This window comes from Lampris incognitus, chromosome 8 (assembly GCF_029633865.1).
Source record: "Lampris incognitus isolate fLamInc1 chromosome 8, fLamInc1.hap2, whole genome shotgun sequence".
Classification (NCBI taxonomy): domain Eukaryota; kingdom Metazoa; phylum Chordata; class Actinopteri; order Lampriformes; family Lampridae; genus Lampris; species Lampris incognitus.
In genome coordinates, this window is record NC_079218.1 from 27380310 (window position 1) to 27407392 (window position 27083).

At 42.7% G+C, this 27083-nt stretch overlaps 1 protein-coding gene across 4 annotated transcripts in view; it reads right to left on the bottom strand.

Moving 5' to 3' along the window:
* Window positions 1-27083, bottom strand: part of aifm1 (apoptosis inducing factor mitochondrion associated 1) — a 45652-nt gene that overhangs the window by 551 nt on the left and 18018 nt on the right. For all 4 annotated transcript variants that reach the window (XM_056285398.1, XM_056285397.1, XM_056285396.1 and 1 more), the window contains 3 exons: window positions 3439-3581; window positions 402-526; window positions 79-266 (listed from right to left, as the gene is read on the bottom strand). In XM_056285398.1, the coding sequence (XP_056141373.1) occupies window positions 79-266; window positions 402-526; window positions 3439-3581 (456 nt within the window). The remainder of the gene's footprint in view (window positions 1-78; window positions 267-401; window positions 527-3438; window positions 3582-27083) is intronic.

The following is a 27083-nucleotide window of genomic DNA, read 5'->3' on the forward strand; positions in this document are numbered from 1 at the left end:
TTTCATAAACTTGACCGGTATTTAAACATGTGTGACAGAGATAGTTAAATGAGTTTTTCCAGAAGTGGAAGTGCTAACCTTTCTTGCGATAGGCATTCTGTTGAACACATTCCATAGGATAATGCCCACCACCACTTTGTCTCTCAGGTAGAAGATCACTCCTTTGCCGTAGTCATCCTTCTCCAGTGGAGAGGGGGCAGGTGTTAAAGAGGCCACTGGGACTGTGGCCACTTCCTCAGTCTCACTTTCTGATCGTATTCCAGTTCCTGCAGCAAAATCAAGTAAAAAAAAAAAAAAGAGACTCAATGTGGCTCCGATTCTTCCAGTTAAATTGACCCCCCCCCCCACACACACACACATGTAATTAAGAACACTTTAACTGAAATAGTGGATGATCCTACCTGACTGTTCTGTGGCAGCTTTAGGTGTATCCTTGGCAGTAGCTTTGGCAAATACTCCAACTGTTGGGAGGCTACTGTCAACAATCCCAATAGCTTCGTAGCCCACATCTGGACCTAGGTCACTCCTTTAACATGTAAAAGGTGATCAGAAGATATGCTGAATAGTAGCTACATTTTAAATTTTTCAGAGGAAGGATCATTCCTCCATCATTCCTTATGTTGTGCATCTGTTGTGTATGTGTCTGTATGTGTATACACTGATGAGCCAAAATATTATGACTACTTACTGGTGAACTGAATAGTATTTATCATAACTAAACAAGGGCACATGTCAAGGTCAATCAGTTCTCATAGTCAACGTGTTGGATGCAGGAGAAATGGGCAGGAGTAAAGACCTGAGTGACTTTGACAAGGGCCAAATTGTTATGGCCAGACGATTGGGTCAGAGGATTTCTGAAACAGCAAGGCTTGTGGGGTGCTCCCGGTCAGTAGTGGTGAGTATGTACCGACAGTGGTCTGAGGAGGGACAAACCACAAACCAGCGATAGGGCGTTGGGCACCCAAGGCTCATCGCAGCATGAGGGCAACGAAGGTTATCCCGTCCGTTTCAGACTAACAGAAGGTTTACTGAGGCACAAGTCAGAAAGTTTTAATAATGGTTAAGGGAAGAATGTGTCACAACACACAGTGCATAGCACCCCGCTGCGTATGGGGCTGCATAGCCGCAGAACGGTCAGAGTGCCCATGATGACCATTGTCCAACATTGAAAGCACCTACACTGGGCACGCGAGTGTCAGAACTGGACCTTGGAGCAGTGGAAGAAGGTTGCCTGGTCCGATCAGTCCCATTTTCTTTTCGATCACGTGGATGGCCGAGAACATGTGGGCCATTTACCTGGCGAAGTGATGGCACCAGGATGCACTGTGGGAAGATGACAAGCCCGTGGGAGTGTGATGCTCTGGTCAATGTTCTGCTGGGAAACCCTGAGTATGGCCATTCATGTGGACATCAATTTGACATGTACCACCTACCTAAACATCGTTGCAGACCAGGTACACCCCTTCATGGCAATGATATTTCCTGATGGCAGAAGTCTCTTTCAGCAGGAAAATGTGCCTGCCACACTGCACACAATGTTTGGGAATGGTTTGAGGATCATGAGGAAGTGTTCAAGGTGTTCCCCTGGCTTCGAATTTCTCCAGATCTCAATCCGATTGAGCATCTGTGGGATGTGCTGGACTGACAAGTCCGATCCATGGTGGCTCTAACTGGCAACTTACAGGACTTGAAGGATCTGCTGCTTAAGTTTTTGTGCCAGATACCACAGAACACCTTCAAAGGTGTTGTAGAGTCCATATCTTGGCCGGTCAGTGCATTTTGGCAGCACACGGAGGACCAACAGCATATTAGGCAGGTGATCATAATGTTTTGACTCATCAGTGTATGTGTGGCCGACCATGCTACCAGTCAATCAGGAACACTTTGTCATTTCACCTCATGTACTTGCGCAAATGAAATGAAACAAAATGCCGTTTCCCCCAGCCCACAGCAGTACAACATACAGACAAATACACATTTAAGAACGACAAGAACACACATATTCAAACGAACACATATATCCAAACCAAAAAAAAAATCACTGTCCAAGGAAGCAAACACCAGCCAGGATGACTGTTGGAACCACCGGTCTGCATGGGCTAGCAGTTAGCCTAGCCTGCCACAATTATGCATCCTGTCAGACTGTCCTCCATGTTTCTTCTTCGGGCGCAGCTCCAGGCAGGGGTCATGGTCCCTGTGGCAACCGGACGAAGCAGACCAAGCCCTCCCAGCTGTTCCAGTGCCAGCTCTCCAAGCCCAGACACCCTTGACACACCTCCCCGCACTCCACATGACGACATCAAAAACACCAGCCAATGCCAGGTGAAGCCGCCGCCAGACCACCCTTGGTGTTATCGAAACTGCCGGTCTGCATGGGCTGGCAGTTAGTTTAGCCTGCCCCGCTTCCGTGTCCTGTCAGATCACCCTCGGTGTTACCTCTTTGGGTGCAGCTCCGGGCAAGGCCGTGGTCCCTGGGACCACAGCACAGCAGACCAAGCTCTCGCAGCCGATCCAGCGCCTGCTCTCCCAGCCAACAAATGAAGAAAAAAATTTAGACGTAGACGTGGACAAAGACACTGCATCGACGGTACTGGGTGAGGCCGCTGCAAATGTGAATTCGTGCCGCCATCTTCCCACACCGGTACTAGGTGAGGTTGCTGCGAATGTGAATTCACGCCGCCCGAGCAAGGGCAATAAAAACGATTTTGTGACAATCATCACCTTGGTGGTAGTCACTTAACTTGGGCACCCACGGGTGAAAACATATATCGGCGCCTATGTGCCCTGCCTACATGGCGCGTCGCGTACGTGCCTGGTCAACGGTTTCCATCGCGCATGCTAATTTGAGTGTCATCTTATCGGCCTGTCAGCATTTTGGACCGATGCCAATATTTCATTTTAAAGCCTTTATCAGCCGATACCAATGATGTGCCAATATCACTGTGCATCCCTAGAAATTAGTAGTCACATTGAAAAGCATTGCTACCATTCTGAGCACTGTGGTAACGTGTATTTTTTGGGAGAATGAACACTTTAAACAATTCTTACAGGCAGTTCATAACCCTAGATAGTTTTTATATAATTCAATTCTCAGAAAGTCGCCTAAATTTGGTCCATACCTTGGAATTGGGGCTAAAACCAATATCTTTATGAACGTAGCGCAGAAGAAAACTGTATGAGAATGTGGTTTTCCCAATTTTCAGAGATATAAGGACATCTCTGCGGTATGCAATTGGAGTATTAGATGTGAAGAGCAAGTTAAAGCTGCACACGATAAACTGCAGTGATGTTACACTAAGTTGACTCCAGAAGTCAACAAATTCAGGTTTGTAGCTATCGTTCTGGTTTAGAAAAGATGTGGCAATGTGATGCCTAAGTAAACCCCAAGTTGCAACCCTCTAGTGACACTGAGGAAATATGGAGCAATCAAATACCCACCAGAACATGGACTGATGCCAGTAGGGTTTGCTGGCCCCCGTCATGTTCTCTCCTGCCAGTCTACCACTCACAACAGCATGGTCATGATGCTCTACCCGCCTGCGGCCCAGTCTGATATCATAGAAGCATGCAGCATCTCCTGCCTGTACAGAGAAACAAAAGGTTTCAGGGTAAGTGTGTGTGTGTGTGTGTGTGTGTGTGTGTGTGTGTGCGTGCGTGCGTGCGTGCGTGTGTACATAGCGTTTTGTTGTTGTTGTTTTTTTTTCGGAAACCATCAATGGATATATATATATAGATAAAATAGGACATACATAAATAAAAATAAATGAAAAAATAAATAAAATTTTGGCAAGAATCCACTACCAAACGGAACATTCAGAAAGCAAACCAGATGGAACCAATCTAGCTAAGTGTTGCCCAGAACAAAAGAAGCACTATGCAGCGTCAAAAGGGACAGCGTCCTGGAAGTGAACAAACACCGTGCTATAAACACCGGGCTACGAGAAGACACTGTAAAGTTTCTTAACAGTATCATGATCTGCGGTAAGACTGTGCAGGACTGATACATCTACAAAGTATGGATGGGCAGCCGGTATGATGCTGAACTTTATAATAATTTGAGTGACTGTTTCCCTTGCGAAGATTACCATTGCTGCCAAACCAGTTTGGGTTTGCACTAGCTTTATGCTACAGGGGCCAGTAGCCCATTTATGTGTGGCTCGATAGTTCAACTCTTTAATGTTCATGTGTGCAGTTAGTTTGTCTATTTTCTATAGTCTAGTTTCTATCGGTTGTAAATCTGTTTGCGAATCTGATGATGCTTGTCAAGTAAAAGCACAAGGAATGGGGATGATAAAAAGGTATTGGTTCTTTGTTAATTGCATTTGAAGTACATTCTGGTTTGTTTTAGACACAAATGTGGTGAAACAATGGATGAGAAAATTATGAATAGTAATTAGTTGCCTAAGCTTTTAGCTGAAGCATATTATGAGTTTATGATGGCTTAAAAGGACTTGGGTTATTTAAAAGGACTGCATAATTTATCATTACTTTAAATAAATATGATTGTAAAATGCCTTATGTTAAAATGTGGTAAAATATATACATTACCTGATGTTGAGCAACGAGTTATGTCAGCAGTGGGTATTAGCTTTATTTGCATTTGATATAGAGTATATACTATACTGTACTGTACATTGTACGTATACTGGTACACTGTCATGTCTATCTACCTCAGGCATGTATGTAAGTAACCTGCTAACATCTATTCAGCATCTCTGATATATTCTCTGCACCATGTGCACTTTATCACCTCTTAATTCGCCTGTGTAAATCAATCCTTGTGTCTATATCGGAAGACTGTTGTGCTGTTATTCTATGTAAAGTACACTGAGTGAGCCACGAAATCGGAGTCAAATTCCATGTATGTGCAAACCTACATGGGCAATAAACATGATTCTGATTCTGACTGATGTGAGAAAATGCATAAATTAAGGAAAATAAGGCACAGATGCTTAATGATTGTTTTCTTACAATATTAACAAATGAGTATATTTTTTATTGCCCATTTACATTTATTTGCAATGGCATACATGTACATATATTTTCTTCCTTTTTTTATATATATATTTGAAGGTTTTTCACCAAATGCATAATGCCTGATGAAACTAATGGAACTAACTAAATGAACTATCAAGGCTAACTGCTGAACCTGTCAAAATAAATGGAGGAAAAAGGAAAGGTTGTTTGGTAATTGAATGGAATCCAGTTAAAAAAAAAAACAACCTTTGGGCGGCTGAACTTGCCCTACAAACTAGAATAGTCATGTCTGGGATAGTAGATTTTTGGCTATGTGAGTGAAAACTCTAAGAGAATCAAAAATATCTCTTAGGGTTCTTTCAATTTTGGCCCTTTCAACTCCCTTCAACTTTCATTCCAGACTCTTCTTAGTAGAGATCCCTATCAAAAAGAAAAGAAAATAAACAGTACAAGGACAAAAACATAGAACATAATATTACAGGGGCAAAAACATTTGTCCATCCTAATGTTAATATACCAGAAAGAAGTTAAGGATGCAAGATAAGCATACTTCTCTGAACTAATATTAAGAAATGACCACAACCCTAAAGTTCTCTTTAGGGTAATTTATTTTATTATTAATGGTCCCTCCACTTCTCTTTTTGAACCTGATGTAGAGTTGTCCGACAATTTTCTCACTCATTTTTTAAATAAGGTGGAGAATTAGCAGGCCCCAAATCCAATCAGGCTCTTGCATTCATTCCATTCTCCATGTTAATTCTGCCTCTTTTACCCAGTTTCAACCAATTACAATTTCCGTTTAGTCTCCAATATGAACTCCTCCTCCTCCTGCATCTTAGATATCATTCCCACTAAGCTGCTCAAGGAGGTATTTTCAACTATCAGCCCTGTTATTCTGCAAATTTTTAATAATTACCTGGCCTCTGATTCTTTTCCAGACAGTTTTAAGCATGCCATCGTTCACCAATTGCTGAAGAAATGTAATTATATCTCCTGTCCCTAAGTAACTACAGACCAATTGCCAAATTGTCTTCTCTATCTAAGGTTCTGGAGATAGTAATTTCTTCTCAACTGACTTCTTTTATGAACACTAATAGTGTTTTTAACAGTTTCCAGTCTGGTTTTAGAGCACTTCATAGTACCGAGACAGCTCTAGTTAAGCTCAATAATGACCTACTGCTGACTGCAGACAGAAGTGACTGCTCGATTTTAGTTCTTATAGACTTTAGTACTGCCTTTGACACAGTTGATCACAACATCCTCTTACATTGCTTAGAGACTTGGGTTGACATCAAGGGCTCGGCTCTTCGCTTATTATGCTCTTACCTCACCAACAGAACTTTTTCTGTTGTTCTGGGTAACTCTACCTCTTCGATGGCTCAGAGTTGTGGTGTCCCTCAAGGCTCAGTTCTTGGCCCCCTTCTCTTTTCTATATCCATGTTGCCCCTTGGCCAGGTCATTCAAAATCATTATGTGCTCTACCATGTTAATGCTGACGACACTCAGTTATATGTGCCACTAAAACCCAGAGATCCTAGTGCCCTAGCAAATCTCACAACTTGCCTCTCTGACATTAAATCCTGGGTGTCTGAAAATTTTCTCAGATTTAATGATTATAAATCTGAGGCCATTCTGTTCAGTCCCGAAAACTCCATCAGCCGTTTTGTTACTAATCTTGGTGGTCTGTCAGGTAATCTTAAGCTGGCTGCTAGGAATTTTGGGGTAATATTCGATGCTAACCTCGTTTTTGATAATCAAATCAAACATGTTGTTTAGTCATGCTTTCTCCAGCTCAAGCTAATCTCCAAAATTAGGTCACTTGCCGATCTGCAAAAAGTTGTACATGTTTTTATCTATCCTCGGCTTGACTATTTTATTGCACTTTATTCTGGTATCAGCAAGGACTCCCTCCACCATCCGCAGTTCATACAAAACACCACTGCTCGGCTCATTACCGGGACAAAGAGGCATGACCATATCACTCCTGTGCTTGCCTCCCTACTAGTGCTGCACGATTAATTTAATTGCAATCACGATGTCAGCCTGTGCAATTATACAACCGCAAAAGGCTGTGATTTAATTAAATAATAAAATGTGCACGTGTGAATGTCTGTTTGTGTGCAATCTGCATATCTACGCCCATAATTAAGAGATGACCAATCAGTCTCTGTTTAGACAGTGAGGCGTGTGCAGTCTACGGTCACATGACTATCCGGTGTGCTGTGTGCAGAAGGAAAAAATTGATACTGATGACATGAGTAGGTTAACGCTGATGAACTGGTGGCAAGAAAAAAATTGACTTCTGTTATATGGAGATATTTTGGAGTCAAGCTCAGCGACATTGAGCAGAAAGAGGTACAGTGTAAAACATGCCAAATGAAAGTCGCTACATGTCACCACAACACGTCAAATTTGTATATGTATAAATTTGTTTATTATATCGCAATCACAATATTGTCCACAATAATCGTAATATGATTCTTTTCACCAAATCATGCAGCACTACTCCCTACACTGGCTCCCTGTTATATTTCGAATTAATTTTAAAATCTTATTGCTCACTTTTAAGGCTTTAAATGGTCTTGCTCCTACATACATTTCTGATTTACTGACCTGGTACATGCCCCTCGACCATTAAGATCCGCTGATGGAGCCCTGCTGGTTATTCCTAGGTCTTGGTTTGTTACAAAGGGTGATCGGGCTTTTGCTGTTAGAGCCCCCACACTATGGAACTCTCTTCCTGTCAAACTAAGACAAACCAAGTCTCTAGCTTCTTTTAAATCTCGTCTTATAACTTTTCTTTTTATGAAAGCTTTTACAAATGTTTGATTTGCTTTGATTTATTTATACTGTTTTTATTCTTGTGTTTCCCAGTAGAGTTGACATTCTTTCTCACAGTATCAGCAACATTAGACAACAAAAACACTGAGTTGTTTGGTCCGAGTGGGGTCGCTGCATCTACACGCGCCACCATCTTGAATACTATTCCTTCATATACAAGTTGGCCCCCATAGGTGAAACTGGGAAACCCATAGTACACCCATGCTTCCGCCTATAGATTTAAATATGTGCTATTGGCTAAACCAGGGAGCAGGGACCTGTTCTACCCCTGGCAGTGTCAAATCCTGAGCTCTGGACAGATGTCTGGTGTAAAAAAAAGAGTCAGACACAACAAACACAGTTCCACTAATGTTTCACCAGAGGTGCGGTTGGAGAACAGATTTATTATTCTGGACGAGCTGCCTGTCAGTAAGCACAATAATACCACAGCGAGCATTAGCATCACTAGCTCAGAAGCTAACATTGAGACCAATGCAACCACAGCCCATGATACAGCTAAGCCCTTAAAGAGCATCTCTCAGCGGCACCCAGAGGTAAACAACAGATCAATAGCTGCTAAAACCAATGTCACATCATCAAAAAAGACAGCATCACAGCAGAACACGCACCGGACATTTGAAAAAGAAGTTAACCAAACTAGACAAGACATCAAACCAAAGACAGCTTTGCTGGTAGGTGACCATATAATAAGAGATGTCAAAAGCAAAGTTTTGAAAACTGTATGTCTACCCAACACTATGGCTACTGACATGGTCCAAACACTGCCACAAATGTTATTCATCCATCCGGGCATGGATACACTTATTGTAAATACTGGAATATATTGACACTTGTCCTGGAATGACACATGGCTCAGAGCTGTTAAAAAGAGACTACACACTTAATGGACATTCTACAACAAGTCCCGGCTCAGATATTTGTACCAGGTCCGATCCCGACTATATGGAAAGGAATTGAACGTTTCAGCCGCTTGCTGGCATTAAATACCTGGCTTCCCTCTGCAAGCACTACTCAAAAACTGAACTTCATTGACAACTTCAACCTGTTCTGGGAGCAATGAAACTGTTTCAGAATGGACAGGGTTCATCTAAACAGTGTGGGGGTTCACATGCTTACTGCCAACATAACCTACGGCCTCCAGCACCCCACTGCTGGTATTTGGAAAGGGTTAAAAAAATCTGGGAAAAGTAGAGCAATCTTTTCTACCCAGGAAAACAAGGACTACACCATGGATCATTCCCAGCCCCCCGCCTCTCAAATCCACCCAAAGAAACCAAGGGCAATCTCCCTGCAGTCTGCATTACTGGGTATACTGACTACTAGGACCAACTGGGTCCTTAATCCCCCCCCTCCCCTTCAGCTCACATCTCCCTCTGCTTACTGGGTATGGACCCTCTGCTGCTGTTACAGCCCACCCCAGACAGCGAAGTGCAACCCCAAAGCCTGCAATTCCTGTTTTTGATCAAGGTCTTTTTATTTTTATTTTCAAATTATATCACCGGTCCAAACAAGTCCAACAGCACAGAAAAAAACTTAACCAATTCCCCCACCCCCCAAATACCAGACATGCACATATAAACATTTTGTATAGCCAGACATCCATAAAACGAGAACAAACAACACAAATAAAATGAAATTATATTAAAAACAAGGGAAAAGGGTTACATTGTCATGCTATCAGCTTCCATATCCTCAACAAAAGTTAAAAAAGGCTGCCAAATAGTATGAAATTTCCTAGTGGACCCTCTGGCAGTAGGGTTGGACATCGAAAACAGTGCCCATATGGCACCCACCGAAATATCTCGGTCCTACTGAATATCAAACTCTTTGGAAAAAAACAGTGCCAAATTTTGATACTTTGCGGTAGACGACGTGAACGCTATCGCAGCCAGCCAATTACTACCAGCGTTGTTGCACACAGGCAACTGACTGACAAATCAGCATGAAGCTATTTGGTATGCGTGTGCGTCTCGTGACTGCATTCAAGTTGAAAACTGGCGGGCAAGATTCAGTGAGCTACTATGCGTTCCAAAGCATGGCTACAGTTTGTAAAAATAGACAGCAAACCTGACACAGTAAAATGCAACCGCTGCAAAGCGATCATCAAATGCAAGTCTGGGAATACGTCGAATATGATGAAATATCTGATCACGGATGGGATAAATTTACGAGTGGACAACTGCTCAGTGTTTGACAATGTTAATGTCCGTGCTGCTGCCAACGTTAACTTTAGCTCTGGGACGTCTGCTGCTGGGTCTTCTTCTGGTGCCACTGCTAGCAATGATGAAACAGGTAAGGACGGTTATGATGATGTATATAAATAGGCTCACATACATTAAAGATGTCAGTCTGCACGTTGACCTCATTGTCATTGTTGACCTCATTTTTAATCTCAAAGTGCTAGAGTACAGAACCAAAATAACACAATGTGTCAATGAATTATGGTGCTCGCTGTATAGAAAAGTATTTTGCTGATAATCCTATAAGGTTTTCATAATATATAGTATCAAGAAAGTATTGTTTAGGTATCGTATCGAATTGGAGGTCTTGGTTTTGGCATCAGTATCGAAAATGTTCAAATGATACCCAACCCTATCTGGCAGTATATCTAACCTTCTCCAATTTGAGATGGTACGTGACTTCCCTGATCCAATGACTATACACTCACTGGCCACTTTATTAGGCACACCTGTCCAACTGCTCGTTAACGCAAATTTCTAATCAGCCAATCACATGGCAGCAACTCAATGCATTTAGGCATGTAGACATGGTCAAGACGATCTGCTGCAGTTCAAACCGAGCATCAGAATGGGGAAGAAAGGTGATTTAAGTGACTTTGAACGTGGCATGGTTGTTGGTGCCAGACGAGCTGGTCTGAGTATTTCAGAAACTGCTGATCTACTGGGATTTTCACGCACAACCATCTCTAGGGTTTACAGAGAATGGTCCGAAAAAGAGAAAATATCCAGTGAGCAGCAGTTCTGTGGGCAAAAATGCCTTGTTGATGCCAGAGGTCAGAGGAGAATGGCCAGACTGGTTCGAGCTGATAGAAAGGCAACAGTAACTCAAATAACCACTCATTACAACCGAGGTATGCAGAAGAGCATCTCTGAACGCACAACACGTCGAACCTTGAGGCAGATGGGCTACAGCAGCAGCAGACCACACCGGGTGCCACTCCTGTCAGCTAAGAACAGGAAACTGAGGCTACAATTCGCACAGGCTCACCAAAATTGGACAATAGAAGATTGGAAAAACGTTGCCTGGTCTGATGAGTCTCGATTTCTGCTGTGACATTCGGATGGTAGGGTCAAAATTTGGCATCAGCAACTTGAAAGCATGGATCCATCCTGCCTTGTATCAACGGTTCAGGCTGGTGGTGGTGGTGTAATGGTGTGGGGGATATTTTCTTGGCACACTTTGGGCCCCTTAGTACCAATTGAGCATCGTGTCAACGCCACAGCCTACCTGAGTATTGTTGCTGACCATGTCCATCCCTTTATGACCACAGTGTTCCCATCTTCTGATGGCTACTTCCAGCAGGATAACGCGCCATGTCATAAAGCTCGAATCATCTCAGACTGGTTTCTTGAACATGACAATGAGTTCACTGTACTCAAATGGCCTCCACAGTCACCAGATCTCAATCCAATAGAGCACCTTTGGGATGTGGTGGACCGGGAGATTCGCATCATGGATGTGCAGCCAGCAAATCTGCAGCAACTGCGTGATGCTATCATGTAAATATGGACCAAACTCTCTGAGGAATGTTTCCAGTACCTTGTTGAATCTATGCCACCAAGGATTAAGGCAGTTCTGAAGGCAAAAGGGGGTCCAACCCGGTACTAGCAAGGTGTACCTAATAAAGTGGCCAGTGAGTGTAGATCTTTGTAGTTATGTGTGACCCATACCCAAAGATACTTACATTTCTTTGGGCTAATTTTAAAAGGAAGCGATTCTAAAGTCATCCGACCAGCCCCAACACCTATAGGCATCAACCCACTTTTCGGAATATTAACTTTGTAGTCAGATATTTTGCCAAATTCTGTTAGTAAAACCATTAACTTAGGGAGGCTCAAAAGGGGTTGTGATATCATCCGTGTAAAGCAAAACTTTATGCTCCAATCCTGCTCGCTGAATTCCATTGCTATCAGTATTTTGTCTCAGAGCTGGAGCAAGTGGTTCCATTGCAACTGCAAATAGAAGTGGAGACAAGGGACACCCCTGTCTCGTGCCACGTTGGAGCTCAAAGTAGGTGGACAGATTATTGTTAGTGCGCATGGCAGCTATCGGAGATGTATATAAGAGTCTGATCCATGACATGAACTTATGGCCAAATTCAAACCTCTCCAGTGTGTTGAAAACATAGCCCCACTCCACCCAGTTGAATGCCTTTTCAGCATCAAGTGAGAGCACTACCTCTGGCACGCCAGGTGGAGAGGGGCTGTAAAGAATATTCAAAAGGCATCTAATGCTAAAGAAAGAATAATGATTCTTAATAAAACCTGTTTGGTCAGGTGATATGATGGCGGGAAGAACCCCTCTAAGTGGCGCGCCAGAACTTCAGCAAGGATTTTAGCATCGGTGTTTAGAAGAGAAATTGGGCGGAATGAGCTGCATTCAAGAGGACTTTTCCCTTTTTTGAGGATTATGGTGATAATTGCCTGGTGCATGGTTGGAGGGAGAGAGTTTAGTGAAACTGATTCTTCAAAGACTGATAGTAAGAAAGGGGAGAGTTGGTCTGAGAATTTTTTGAAGAAGTCCGTTGGGTAACCATCCGGTCCTGGAGATATACCACTTTGCATAGACCTGATTGCTAATGCTATCTCTGCAGCTGAGAGGTCCACCTCTAACCCAGTAGCCATCCCAAGGTCAATAGAAGGGACATGCAGGGTCTTAAAAAAATCTTCCAGTTCGGAAGGGCTTACAGATGGGTCGGAGGTGTATAATGACTGATAAAAAGTTTGAAAGCAGCAGTTTATTTTTAGGCTATCCATGTTTTTTTGAGCCTTTCTCATTGTTAATTGCAGGAATGGCTTGATTGGCAGTTCTTTATCGCAACTGATGAGTGAGTATCTGTCCAGCTCTTTGCCCATGTTCATAACACCCGTGTCGCGACTTAAGGATGAGGTATTCAGCCTGTCGCATTGACAGGAGACCAAACTCGGCCTTCGATGATATACTTTTTTTCAGTGTCTGCAGAGGGCAGATGACTATATAACCTATCTAACTCCAGTATCTCATCTGTCAGCTCTTTGAGGCATGCAGTGTTTATTTTTTTTCTGATTCACGCAACATGAGATGACCTGGCCCCGTAAATATGCCTCCAGCGACTCCCATATAGTAGTTAAAAAAAATTTCCAGGGATTTGATTAATATCAAGGAACACTGTAATCTGGGACGCTATGGAATTAGTGAAGGCTTCCTCTGACAGAAGCAGAGGATTGAGTCTCCAGGGGCAATAACTGGACTGTGTATTAGGGATACACATTTTCATAGTTAAGGGATCATGATCTGAAATAATGATAGCTCCATAATCACAGCTGGTTACAAGGGGAAGAAGTCTTTTATCCAGCAAAAAAGTATCCATGCGTGAATAGGTCTTATGAACTGGGGAGAAATAAGAGTACACTCTGGAAGCAGGATTACGAAACCGCCAAACATCTGTTACGGCGTATGATTTAAGAAAAAGCTGAATCGAACGTGCTGACTCAGACAGGGAGGTCTTTTTGGGTAAACTGCGGTCTAAGACAGGGGGGACTACACAATTCACGTCACCACCAAGAATAAGGTGGTGTTATGTCATGTTTGGTAAACGAGTAAAAAGAATGGCGAAAACGTAGGGTTATCCCAGTTTGGTGCATAAATACTGGCCAACATGACCGGAAATGCATTAAGTTCCCCCACCACAATAACGGAGTGCCCTGTGTGGTCAGACTCCACACTTGTCATCGTAAATGGTGTATTTTTTATCAATTGGTATGGCTGCCCCTCTAGCCTTTAAATGGAAACTGGAGTGATATATCTGTCCTGCCCATCCCCCTCTCAGTCAGAAATGGTCTGTTGTGCATAGATGGGTCTCCTGAAGGTATGCAATATCTTTATTAAGCCGTTTTAAATGTGTAAGTACCCTTTTACACTCCACTGGATGGTTAAGTGATTTAACATTCCAATTTACAAAGTTGACTGAGCAACCAACTAACCCTCTGGGAATGTTGGTATTAGTCACGCTAAGTGACAAAGGTTGAATATCTGAAACCTATAAAAAGCAACAGCATAACCGCAAGTGACAAGTAAAGCAGACGTCTGGCAGATTGAGTCCGATACGAAAACAAGGTGAACACAGTACCCCTCCAAAACAAATTCCCACAATTAGTGTTTGTATTGGGTACTCTATAGAGCAAACCGCTCAAGCTCCCACTGAGCCTCCTATATGAAAACAACTTATATAGCGCATTATGATATATCATAAACTTTTCTGTATAATAAAATAAGATATAACTGGTAGTAATGACAAAAATAGTGACATATGTTTAAGCACATCATATCCTGTAAAAGGTAGCCTTGAAATGTAACAGCGCAACATGAGCCCATGACTGAGAGTAACTAATATGTCAGCTAATAAAAATTAATTAAAGGAGAGGAAAGGAAGCCTTAACAGCATTAGAAAACAGTCTCCCGGTCAAACCAACCAATTTCAGCTCCCCGCCCCTTGTGAATATAAACAAATAAGTTGTTGCCCCATTGGAGTAGGCTTTAGATTGAGATGGTGTATAAACACATAAAGCTCTGTCTCACAATCACACTCCACCCTTCGTTGTCAGGCTGATGTCCCCTAACAACTACATAAACTGTAATAAAAGTGGTAGCATTGGCAACAAAAAAAAGTGATAAGTTTAAACAAACATTGCCCCTTTAAAGTTGGTGTTAAAGTGGAACAAAACATTATAAGCCCATAATTGGGGATAACCAGTATGTTAAGAGACAAAATAAAAGACAGAGGAGCATTAACAGAATTGAGAAAAGGGTCTCCTGGTCAAGCTACCTTCACCTCCCCACTTCTTATGAATATAAACAGATTATTTCCACCTTGGGGCATGCTTTAAATTGGAATAACATATAAGCAACATAAAGGCCAGTCTCTCACACTCCAAACTCTGTTGTAGGGATGATGTACTTCCTAATGTACAGTTAAGGTCAAAATTATTAGCCTTCTTTATGAAATCAAACAAAACCCTTAACTTTTTCCATAGAAATGACCATAACCAAAAGTGTTTATAGTTCAATTGCTTCCAAAAGAACACAGACAAAATCTCCACTAAGCTTGATTAAGATATTTTACTGATGCGCTGAATTGAAACAAGAAAAAACAAAAATGACAAGGCCAAAATTATTAGCCCTCTGACAATTAATAGTCAATCGTGTAACCTTTCTGACTCACAACTGACAACAACCTCTTATGGTAGTTCCTAACTAGGTTGGCACATGTCTCTTGAGGGATCTTAGCCCATTCTTCCATGGCAAATTGTTCCAGCTCATCCAAATTTCATGGTTTTCGAGCATGGACATATTAACCTTGAGCTCCCACCACAGATTCTCAATAGGATTGAGATCGGGGCTCTGAGAGGGCCACTCCAGGACCTTGATTTTGGTGTCCTTCAAAAAGTTTTGGACCAACTTGGATGTATGCTTCGGGTCATTGTCTCGCTGGAAGACCCAGCAGTGACCTAAAGCTAGACTGGCAGCAGATTTCTTTACATTATCCTTCAAAATGTCAACATAATCTTTCTTCATGATCCCATGCATCCGAACAAGGATCCCTGTGCCTGAAGCAGCAAAAGAGCCCCACAGCATTATGCTCCCACCACCATGTTTAACTGTGGCAACTGTGTCTTTAGGGGTGAAGGCCTCTCCCTTCCTTCGCCAAACAAAAGCAACATCCATGTGCCCAAACAGCTCAAGTTTAGTCTCATCAGACCAAAGGACAGACTTCCAAAACTCATGCCTATGTTTCAAATGTTCACGGGCAAACTTCAGTCTGGCTTTGATGTGCCACTGTGTGAGCAATGGAGTTTTTCTTGGACGATGACCTTGAAGCCCACCAAGATGAAGAGCCCTCACAACAGTCTTTCTTGAAACATCAAGTCCAGAAGAGGCCAGTTCAGCAGCAATCATGTTGGCAGAGATCTGGGGATTGTTGTTGACATCTCTAACTATTTTCCTCTCCAAAGTTTTTGAAATCTTGCACTTTCGACCACACCCAGGTTCATTTCTAACAGAATGTGTCTCCTTGTGCTTTGCAATGATGCAACGTACAGCTGTTCTAGACAATGTGAAACACTTGGAAATGGCAGTATAGCCTTCCCCCTTAAGATGAGCATCCACTATCTTCTTTCTGAGTTCCAGACTGATTTCTTAACTTTTTGGCATTATGAAATTACTTTTTACCAAGAATTTAATAGTCCCTCTCAATCAAGTGTTCAAGTGCCACTAGACCTGTTCATTGGAGTCCTTTAAGTAAAGTTCAATGCAGATTGATTGCTCAGGTGTGGTTTGAAAGCTGATTGACTGGTCAAGTGTTGTCTGAAAGCTGATTGATTGGTCAGGTGTGTTTTGAAAGCAAAAAATCATATGGGGGCTAATAATTTTGACCACCTCAATTTTCACTACATTTGGTATAAAGCAAACCTAAAGGTTTATTTTACATTCCAAAATGTACCAAACAGGGGCCTTAACATTGACAAATGTTTTACTCTGTAAAGTTTTATGAATGATGCAAACATTGGGCAGAATTTTAGGGAAATGTTCCATAGTTCCTTAGGGGCTACTAATTTTGACCTTAACTGTAGCCCTTCGCTTTATCTGCATCTGTGAATTGCTTCCCTTCTCCTTTGTACGTGATGCAGAGATGGGCTGGAAACAGTACTGGATGCCTTGACGGTTATGGACCAGCTCCCTGACGTCCGTGAATGCTCATCTTGGGCAGAATTTTAGGGAAATGTTCCATAGTTCCTTAGGGGCTACTAATTTTGACCTTAACTGTAGCCCTTCGCTTTATCTGCATCTGTGAATTGCTTCTCTTCTCCTTTGTACGTGATGCAGAGATGGGCTGGAAACAGTACTGGATGCCTTGACGGTTATGGACCAGCTCCCTGACGTCCGTGAATGCAGCCCTGGCCTTGGCGATGCTTGCAGTGCAATCCGGAGCTCGGCTCACCACCTCGACACAAACTTGATAGTAGTGTAGTTGAGCAACGATAGCGTGTGGTTTCCCATCTGGTCTTTTTGGAGCCAGGCTCCTATGTGAGCGGTGTACAAGCACATCTTTATCCAGCTTAGTGCTTCTCTCAGCAGCTTTAAGTCTGACGCAGTGGAGCTTGATCCATTCGTCTCGGCTACCCCCAGTATCCTGATGTTGCATCTCCTCATTCTCCCCTCTATGTCACATTTCTCTCTAAGCCCTACCACTTCCGCTTTCAAATCAGTTACTGTCGTCTGCAGAGCTGCCACCTACCTTGTCTGACCATGTTGATAGCTCACCTTCCACATCTTTGATTGTAGCTTTCATTTGGTCGATCTCAGAACAGATCGCCGCCGTATTATTTGTTATTTCCAATTTTACTGCTTGAAGCTCACTTTTAAGAGAAAAAAAGTCATCGGCAAGTGCATTTTTCAGTTCAGATTTTATCACCGCCAAGATGTCCACTTTTAGCGAGAGAAGGATCTCCAATTTCAAGGCTTCAGTGTCCATGCTTGGTCTTTCTGGCAGAGGCGGGGTCATTTGCGCCGGGGTGCCAGTGAAGCTTGAATTCGAGGCGCCGTCGGGCCTAGTTCTGCATGGTCCACTGTATTTACATTTGCACAGATTTGTCGCCATCGACCTAGATGCACACTGTCATCTGACTTTCCAAATACTTTTGGGTCAGATTTCAGAATGTTTTACAATGGAAAGCGCTTATCAATTTTAAATAAAACAAGTTCGGCAAGAGCTCGAACTAAACACGTTCTACTCCGTTGCTAGCTCAGCAGCGCCCCCTGCAATTCCTGTTTTGACCAGATTCAGAAGGAACAAAGTGTACTAAAAGCGCACAGCTACTTCATCTAATCTGACTCTAGCTGTAAACCAGCAGCCACAGCCTGTCTTGAAAAATTGCACAGGTATTACGTTCAACACATTAAATTTAGTTTTACCAAACATCAGGTCTTTGGCAGGAAAAACATTTTTGATCAGTGATTTTATCAGGAAGTACAATCTCAATTTTACGAGTTTAATTGAAAATTGGTTATATCAAGACAACAGTGCAACTGTTCTTATTGAGTCAACCCCTGCCAATTTCAGTTCTGTGAGCGAAACCAGACAGCTTAAGAAAGGAGGTGGAGTCGCCATTTTGTTTAATGATTTGCTACAATGCAAGGAGATATTTTATGGAAATTGTGATTATTTTAAATATGTGGCTCTTCAGCTGAATTCCTCTCCCCGAGTTATATTTTTTAGTATCTATACCTGCTGGATGGTCCAGGTGTAGAAATCTCAAGACAGTTGAATTAGTTCATCTGGACAAAAAGCTTAGTGAGAGAAATGTTTCATCATTCATCTAAGTGACTTTGTCAGTCTCAACTGACTGCAGGTATCCCAAGGTGTGTCATGAGATTAAATACTTTGGTCACAATATTACTGAAGATCTAACTAACATAAGATCTAACTGGGATACCTTGGGAACAAGCTTTTGACTGGCATGTTTTAAGTGTTCAGCAGTGATATAATCCATATAGGACTTATCGCCATCTAACTATAGTGTACTTCCTCCATCTTAACTACCATGTTTGCAGTGGAGTCAACATTATCCACCACAAATGTATCACTTTTAACACAGTTGAATAGATCATAATAGTGCCGTCACCCCAATTCAGCAATATTATCTGAGTCACATACTCCATCAATATTACACGGTAAGGAAGTTTTAGTTGTTTTTTCCAGAAGTCATAGTAGCTACTGTTTCACAGCTTCCTAGCAAGTGAATCAGCTCTAATTGTCCCCTTATTACTTTTAATGAAGTGGGGAGCATATTGAAATCTAGTGTAACCCACATGATTACATGTACCCTGTGACGTATGTAAGTTCCACGAGTAGCCTCTAGGAGGCACACGAGCTACAGAGTTTAAACCATACAAACAACCGTCAACAATAGAGAAGAGAAATATGGATATTTAGAAATACGGACAACTTTGACTATGGATACTTGAATTATTGATATTTGAACTATGGATATTTGAGCTACAGGACATTTGAACTACGACAAAAAAGATCCCTCCCACGAAGCTTCCTTGACAGATGATCTCCTGTTGAAGGAAGAAGGAAGACTCTTTTCTCTTGTGTTTTGTACGCTGCTGGAATCCTGTACCCCGAACAACCCCCCTTGCTACACCTTTTGGAACCCTTGGATACCCCCTTTGGATTGCCCCCATCATCGCCCTGGATTTGGATTCATCATCATCGCCTCTACATTAACTTGCCCCTGTGATTGTGGTAGGATCTGGACGTTGCACCTTGCACAGATTGGAAGACTGAATCATTCCCCCTTTTCTTTTCTTTATTATTTTCTTTGAGTGCACTCATATTTTATTTTGGATTATTTTCTTTAATTTGTTAGTGTAGAATATGGCTGCATAAGTAATATATTAGAAGGGTATAAAATAGAATATAGATAGATATAGACAATAAATAGAATATTAGGAAGAACTTTTAAAAAGTATAATAGAGTAATATATAGAGTAATATATATATATATATATATATACACAACACATCTAATTTAGTATTGATATTGAAATAACTTTACTTTGAACTGTTGAAATAAATTGGTTTTTTTATTGTAAACTATACCCACGAGTGTGTGTGTTGTCTTTGGGGTGAGTACTAGAATCTGGTCTAGAAAAAAACCTACACCAATCTCCACTGAACTTAGACATTAGACTGTAAACTGTCCCTGCGCAAGCATAGGCCCATTCCCTTGTCGTGCAGGTTACAGAAAGTTGGCGAGCCAGCCAGGAGATTGGTTAATTAGCGTTTCAGGCCATATACTACCCCACTGACCACACTTCTCCATTAAATTCCTGATTATATATTTTTTTATTTTGAAAATAACACAGTCAATATGGATCTTTGCAATCAGTATAAAGTCCATGGACAAAACTGCTTATTAGTTGAAGGTGTCAATGAAATGAGCTCTGCCGAAACGATAATAAGCTTCTTCGAACAACATGGGAAGATCTCATCCTGCATCAGAGTTGCGGATGAGCCCAACCAACCTAATGGTAGGGTATTAATAGAATTTGAGTGTGAAAAGTCAATCACCAGGATAACCCCAGATACCCTTGGCCTTATACTTAGCCCTGTTGATCCAACTACTCTATGGAATGTCAGAACAATTAGACAAATATGTCAAGAGGAAATAGGCAAAGACTTAGCCCAGCAATATCTCGAAGAACTCAGCGCTATTGGTGGTAGTGCCATGTCAGGCTATGCCTCCATCTTAGAAAATGAACTGAGACGCATTCGGTCTACAGCATCACAGAAAACTGACAACACGTCTTTACCGGAACACAGCCCTATGCAGGACACTCAGCCTAACATTGATGTTGAGCACATGCCTAGCATGACCCAAGAATGTAACAGACGGCCATCTATATCTGACATTCACTGTGCTCCAACCACACACTCATCCGTGCGTAATTCAATGAGCCTTGAAGGAGACATCATTAATCCCCCCGAGCATCCAAAACATAGTAGTAGAACATCTTATTAAGAATGAGTCAACACAACCATACAGTAGCACAAGTAAAATTCGAACCTTCTCAGGTAGGCTTCCAAAGCCAAATGGGGAAGTAGATTATGAAGCTTGGAGAACTCAAGTTGAGCTGCTTCTAAGTGACACCTATGTCACCGATTCACAAAAAATCAGAAAGGTTCTAGAGAGTTTGGTTGGTCCAGCTTCTGACATGGTGAAACCACTTGGTGTCAATGCAAACCCTGTTGCGTACGTAAACCACATCGAATCAGCCTTTGGAGTCGTAGAAGATGGAGAAGAGCTTTTTACTGCATTCTTGAGTGCAAACCAGAATTCTGGAGAGAAGCCATCTGATTATTTATTCAGACTTCAGACCCTCCTCACTAAAGTCATCTCTAGAGGGGGAGCTTCACTTGTAGATTCAGAAAAACACTTAATAAGACAGTTCTGCAGAGGATGCTGGGACCACTCGTTGATTTTAGGTCTTCAGCTTGAACAGAAAAAAAATAGCCCACCCTCATTTCCTGAATTGCTTCATCAGCTTAGGACAGAAGAAGGCCGTCGTTCAGCTAAACTAGATAGGATGAAGAAACATCTAGGGAGCTCAAAAGCTTCAGTGCATGCCCACACTGTTTATGGAATCGGAGCCCCAGCCGAAAACAAAAATGAAGACACACAGAAACTCCGCAATGAGGTAGCTGAGTTAAAGAAACAAATTGCAACCCTGTCCATCAAGGAAGAACCACAGCCAAACAGAACTCAGATTGAAACCAGCTGCATGGTCATGAATGCCTCCACACCTCGAATTTACACGCCTCGTTTTCCCAAGCCATGGTTCTGCTTTAAATGTGGTGGAGATGGTCACATTGCTGCCCACTGTGTGAGTGCCCCCAACCCCGCTCTTGTCCATCAAAAGAACACCAAGCTGAGACAAAAACGTGAAGCTCACAGGAATACGCATACCCTCACCTCCATGCCTTTAAACTAGTAGCAGCTCCTGTTTCGGGACGTTCAGGAGCTAAGTACCAGCATAAGAGTCCCAAACCCATTAATGATATTATGAATAGAACCCAGACAAGAAAAAATAGATACAGACAAAGATACCAAAATAGCCAATCCCTTCCCTGTGAACTTGTAGGGCCACGCTGCACTGCATCTGTCTCCATTGAAGGAATAGAATGTGAATCAATCCTTGACACCGGTTCCCAAGTAACAACCATTTCAGAGACATTCTACTTGAACCACTTATCGTTCCTCCCCATCCAGCCCATTCAGACTCTTTTCCAGATAGAAGGTGCAGGTGGCCAACATGTTCCTTACCAGGGTTATATCCAAGCCCTCATCTCCTTCCCCAGCAGCATCACTGGCGTAGCTGAACAGATCTCTTCATTAGTTCTCATTGTGCCAAATTGCCATTTTAACACTCAGATTCCCCTATTGATTGGAACCAATGTCCTTGACAGATTATATGAAGGTGGCATAGAAAAGCATGGAAGAGAATTCTTACAAAGGCCCAATATCAATAGTGACTGTATCTTGCTGTTCCAGCATGTTGCCCTAAGTCATCAGGAAGAGATTTCAGCCAATCATGTTAAGTTGCATGGACGCCATCCTGTCACCATTCCACCAGGAAGAAAAGTGTCTGTCTTTGGAGATGTCAGAGTGAAGAAATTTCCCATGTTCCCTTTTCGTGGTCGAATCCCCTGAAACCGTTTCCTTACCTGGTGGAGTGTTCGTTGAAAATTCCTTGATAGAAACTCCACTTCGATCTTTAAACAAGATTCCTGTCATTCTCAGAAATGTGACTGATCGTAGTGTCACACTGCATCCAAGGCAGGTGATAGCTGAAATGATGGTAGCACAGTATGTGATGCCGTCTGAATCCCAAAATATGACTGTGCCTGACATCCCTCAGTCTCAGAGTAACACCACCAACTTTGATTTGGAAGATTCCCCCATTCCAGAAGAGTGGAAAAAACGGATCACACACCAGCTGAACAGCATGCCAGAGGTGTTTGCTGTTGATGACTTGTCTCATGGTCATACGACTGCAGTAAAACATCGCATCCGACTCCAGGATGAGGCCCCTTTTAGAGAGCGACCCAGACCCATTCATCCCTCTGACAGAGAAGCTGTCAAACAACACCTAAGAGAGCTGCTAGATGCTGGAATTATTCGCGAGTCAGAGTCTCCATTTGCTTCCCCCATTGTAGTTGTCAAGAAGAAGAATGGTGCAATAAGACTCTGCATAGATTTCAGGAAGCTGAACATGAGAACGATCACAGATGCCTATGCTCTCCCCAACATCGAAGACACCTTCTCTGCTCTTAGTGGAGCCAAATGGTTTTCTGTCATGGATCTGAAGTCAGGCTACTATCAAGTAGAAGTTGCAGAGGAAGATAAGCACAAGACCGCTTTTGTCTGCCCTCTAGGCTTCTATGAGTTTAATCGTATGCCCCAAGGTGTGAGAAATGCGCCAAGCACCTTTCAGAGACTGATGGAGAAATGTGTTGGAGACCTGCATCTCAATGAAGTACTAGTATTTCTGGATGACCTGATTGTCTTTCTGACACACTAGAAGAGCACGAGGCCAGATTGATGAAAGTGTTGAACCGGCTCAAAGACTATGGCCTAAAGTTGTCCCCTGAAAAATGCAATTTTTTCCAGACTTCTGTTAAATACCTTGGCCATGTTGTAGATGCCAATGGAGTTCACACAGATCCAAGCAAAGTCTCTGCTTTGAGAGAATGGCCTCAACCCACCAACAGAAAAGAGCTCAAATGCTTCCTAGGATTTGCTGGATATTACCGACGTTTTGTGGAAGGGTACTCTAAAATAGCAAAGCCATTGAATGCTCTAACTGCTGGCTATGTTGCTCCAAGGAAAAGAGGGAAGATTTACAAGAAGGACAGGGTCAAGACTTCCATCAATCCCACCTTACCTTTTGGAAATGAGTGGACTGAGGAGTGTGACGTTGCTTTTAGAACTCTCATAGATAAACTGACTTCGGCCCCTGTTCTTGCCTTCGCCAATCCCAATCTTCCTTACGTCCTGCATACTGATGCCAGCCGCGATGGTCTCGGTGCTGCGCTCTATCAGGAACACGATGGGAAACTGAGGGTTGTAGCTTAAGCCAGCAGAGGACTATCCAGAAGTGAACAAAACTATCCTGCCCACAAGCAAGAGTACCTCGCCTTGAAATGGGCCATCTGTGAGAAATTCCATGATTACCTCTATGGAACAGAATTTCAGGTTTTAACAGACAATAACCCCCTAACTTATGTGTTGACCACAGCAAAGCTTGATGCAGCAGGACATCGCTGGTTAGCCGCTCTGTCAACCTACAGATTCACCATAAAGTATAGGGCTGGGATCAGCAATCAAGATGCCGATGGGTTGTCCAGAAGACCTCAGAGTCCGTCAGAAGAAGATGAGGAGTTCAAGCAGGAGAAAGCGAGGATAGAAGAGCTGAAGCAAAGGGTTTTGGATGGAGAAAGCAAAACTGTTTCTGGTGACATGCTGTCTGCTTTATGTCAACGCCACTCTGTGACCACTTTGGCTGACTATTTGCAGCCAGAACTCCCCATTCTTGCTGAATCCTTAGCTTTAGATGCTTCTGCCATCCCTGATGACTTTGTGTTCTCTGGACAAGGCACCCTCCCTGGAATGACTCACAATGACTGGTATCAGTCTCAAAGACAGGATCCATCTATCAGACGTGTGATCGGTTTCATTCAAGGAAACCGAAAACCCACTTTTCAAGAGATGTCCTCTGAACTGTCAGAAGTCAAGCTGCTCCTTAGAGAATGGAATAGACTAGAGCTTATAGATGGAGTACTGTTCAGGAAATGTCTTGATCGTGGGAATCAGATCTATCAGCTGGTGCTGCCTAGTAGCCACAGAGAAAGAGCATTGCAAGGCCTTCATGATGAAGTCGGTCATCTTGGCGCTCAGTGTGTCCTTCATCTTGTTCGTTCCAGATTTTTCTGGCCAAAGATGTTTCAGTCTGTTGAACAGAAGTGTAGGACTTGTGAAAGATGCGTGAGGCAGAAAGCCAATTCCCAGCATGCTGCTCATATGGAGAATATACAGACCAGTTATCCCCTTGAACTGGTGTGTATGGATTACCTCTGTATTGAGCCTGATAGTAAGGACACTAGAAACATCCTCGTCATCACGGATCACTTCACCAAGTTTGCCGTTGCCATCCCCACGAAAGACCAAAAGGCGAATACGGTTGCCAAAACACTGTGGGAAAACTTCATTGTACAGTATGGTTTTCCAAGTCGCCTTCTCAGTGACCAGGGGAGAGATTTTGAATCCCACACCATCAAGGAGTTGTGCTGTCTGATTGGAACCGAAAAGATCAGAACCACGCCATACCATCCATGTGGAAACCCTGTCGAGAGATTTAACAGGACCCTTCTCAGCATGCTTGGGACACTAGAAGACAAGGATAAATATCATTGGAGGGACTTTGTCAAACCGCTAGTCCATGCATACAATTGCACGAAAAATGACACCACAGGCTACTCTCCATATGAATTGTTGTTTGGTAGACAGCCAAGACTACCCATTGATCTGGTTCTAGGCCTTACACCAGACCAAATTGGATTCAAGTCGCATTCCGAGTATGTTAAACATCTTCGACAGCGCCTCCAAGACAGCTATGCACTTGCTTCTGAAAGCTCTAAGAAGATGGGAGAGAAGAATAAAGCCAGGTTTGATAAAAAGATCAGAGCCGCAGAACTTGTTCCCGGAGATAGAGTCCTGGTGAAGAATGTCAATTTAAGAGGAAAACATAAACTTGCGGACAGATGGGAAAAGGAAGTCCATACTGTGGTGAAGAGGATGGGAGATGGCCCAGTGTATGTCGTCAAGCAAGAACAGGGTGAAGGTCCACACCGTACCCTTCACAGAGACCTTCTTCTGCCCTGCGGCTTTCTACCTGTTACAGATAAAGTCTCAGAACCTGAAACAAACTTAACAACAAGGAGGCTGAGACGCAGGGAAGCAGTCTCGCAGCAGACCAGGCACAACAATATTGTTGACCCAGATATGCCCACCAGTGACGAGGATGAGGCTTGCTATCCACAGATCTCCACAAGGTTTCCCCAAAGCACTAGGACAACCACACAGGCCACCCCTCTAGCACAGGCCACCCCTCTAGCACGTGCCACGGAACTGTTGAACCCAGTCGGGTTGAATCCAAGTCCGTCGGAGTTCTCCCAATCTGATAGTCCACTCCTTAGTGAAGTACCCCATACCCCTGATTCTGTTCACAATCAGTTACTTGAAAAGAAACCAATTGAGCGTGAGACAGAAGTAGTCACAGATTAATTCTCTCAACCTGTTCGAAGACACTTACCTGAGGGAGACCCCGCATCATCTACTACTGTTGTACCTCAATTTGGACCTATTGAAGGACGTTCACCTGAAAACAACCCACTTGAACCCGAGAGTGCACCGCCCACTGGTGTGACAGGCCAGGCTGACCTGTCTGACGGAAACCCGTCTGAGAGCGAACCGATCAGAAGATCTATCAGAGAAAGACATCCCCCTGAGAGACTCTGTTATGGTGAACTAGGAAGGCCTTTAGTCCTAGCCATTGCCTCATTTTTCGAAAGTTTGGGCAGAAATGTCCCTGATTCTTCTAGAGTGCCCTCTGAAAGACCATACAGTGTTTAGATGCACGCAGAGACTGATGCGGTTTAGAGCGGGAGAATGTAACCCACATGATTACATGTACCCTGTGACGTATGTAAGTTCCACGAGTAGCCTCTAGGAGGCACACGAGCTACAGAGTTTAAACCATACAAACAACCGTCAACAATAGAGAAGAGAAATACGAATATTTAGAAATACGGACAACTTTGACTATGGATACTTGAATTATTGATATTTGAACTATGGATATTTGAGCTACAGGACATTTGAACTACGACAAAAAAGATCCCTCCCACGAAGCTTCCTTGACAGATGATCTCCTGTTGAAGGAAGACTCTTTTCTCTTGTGTTTTGTACGCTGCTGGAATCCTGTACCCCAAACAACCCCCCTTGCTACACCTTTTGGAACCCTTGGATACCCCCTTTGGATTGCCCCCATCATCGCCCTGGATTTGGATTCATCATCATCGCCTCTACATTAACTTGCCCCTGTGATTGTGGTGGGATCTGGACGTTGCACCTTGCACAGATTGGAAGACTGAATTATTCCCCCTTTTCTTTTCTTTATTATTTTCTTTGAGTGCACTCATACTTTATTTTGGATTATTTTCTTTAATTTGTTAGTGTAGAATATGGCTGCATAAGTAATATATTAGAAGGGTATAAAATAGAATATAGATAGATATAGACAATAAATAGAATATTAGGAAGAACTTTTAAAAAGTATAATAGAGTAATATATATATATATATATATATATATATATATATATATATATATATAACACATCTAATTTAGTATTGATATTGA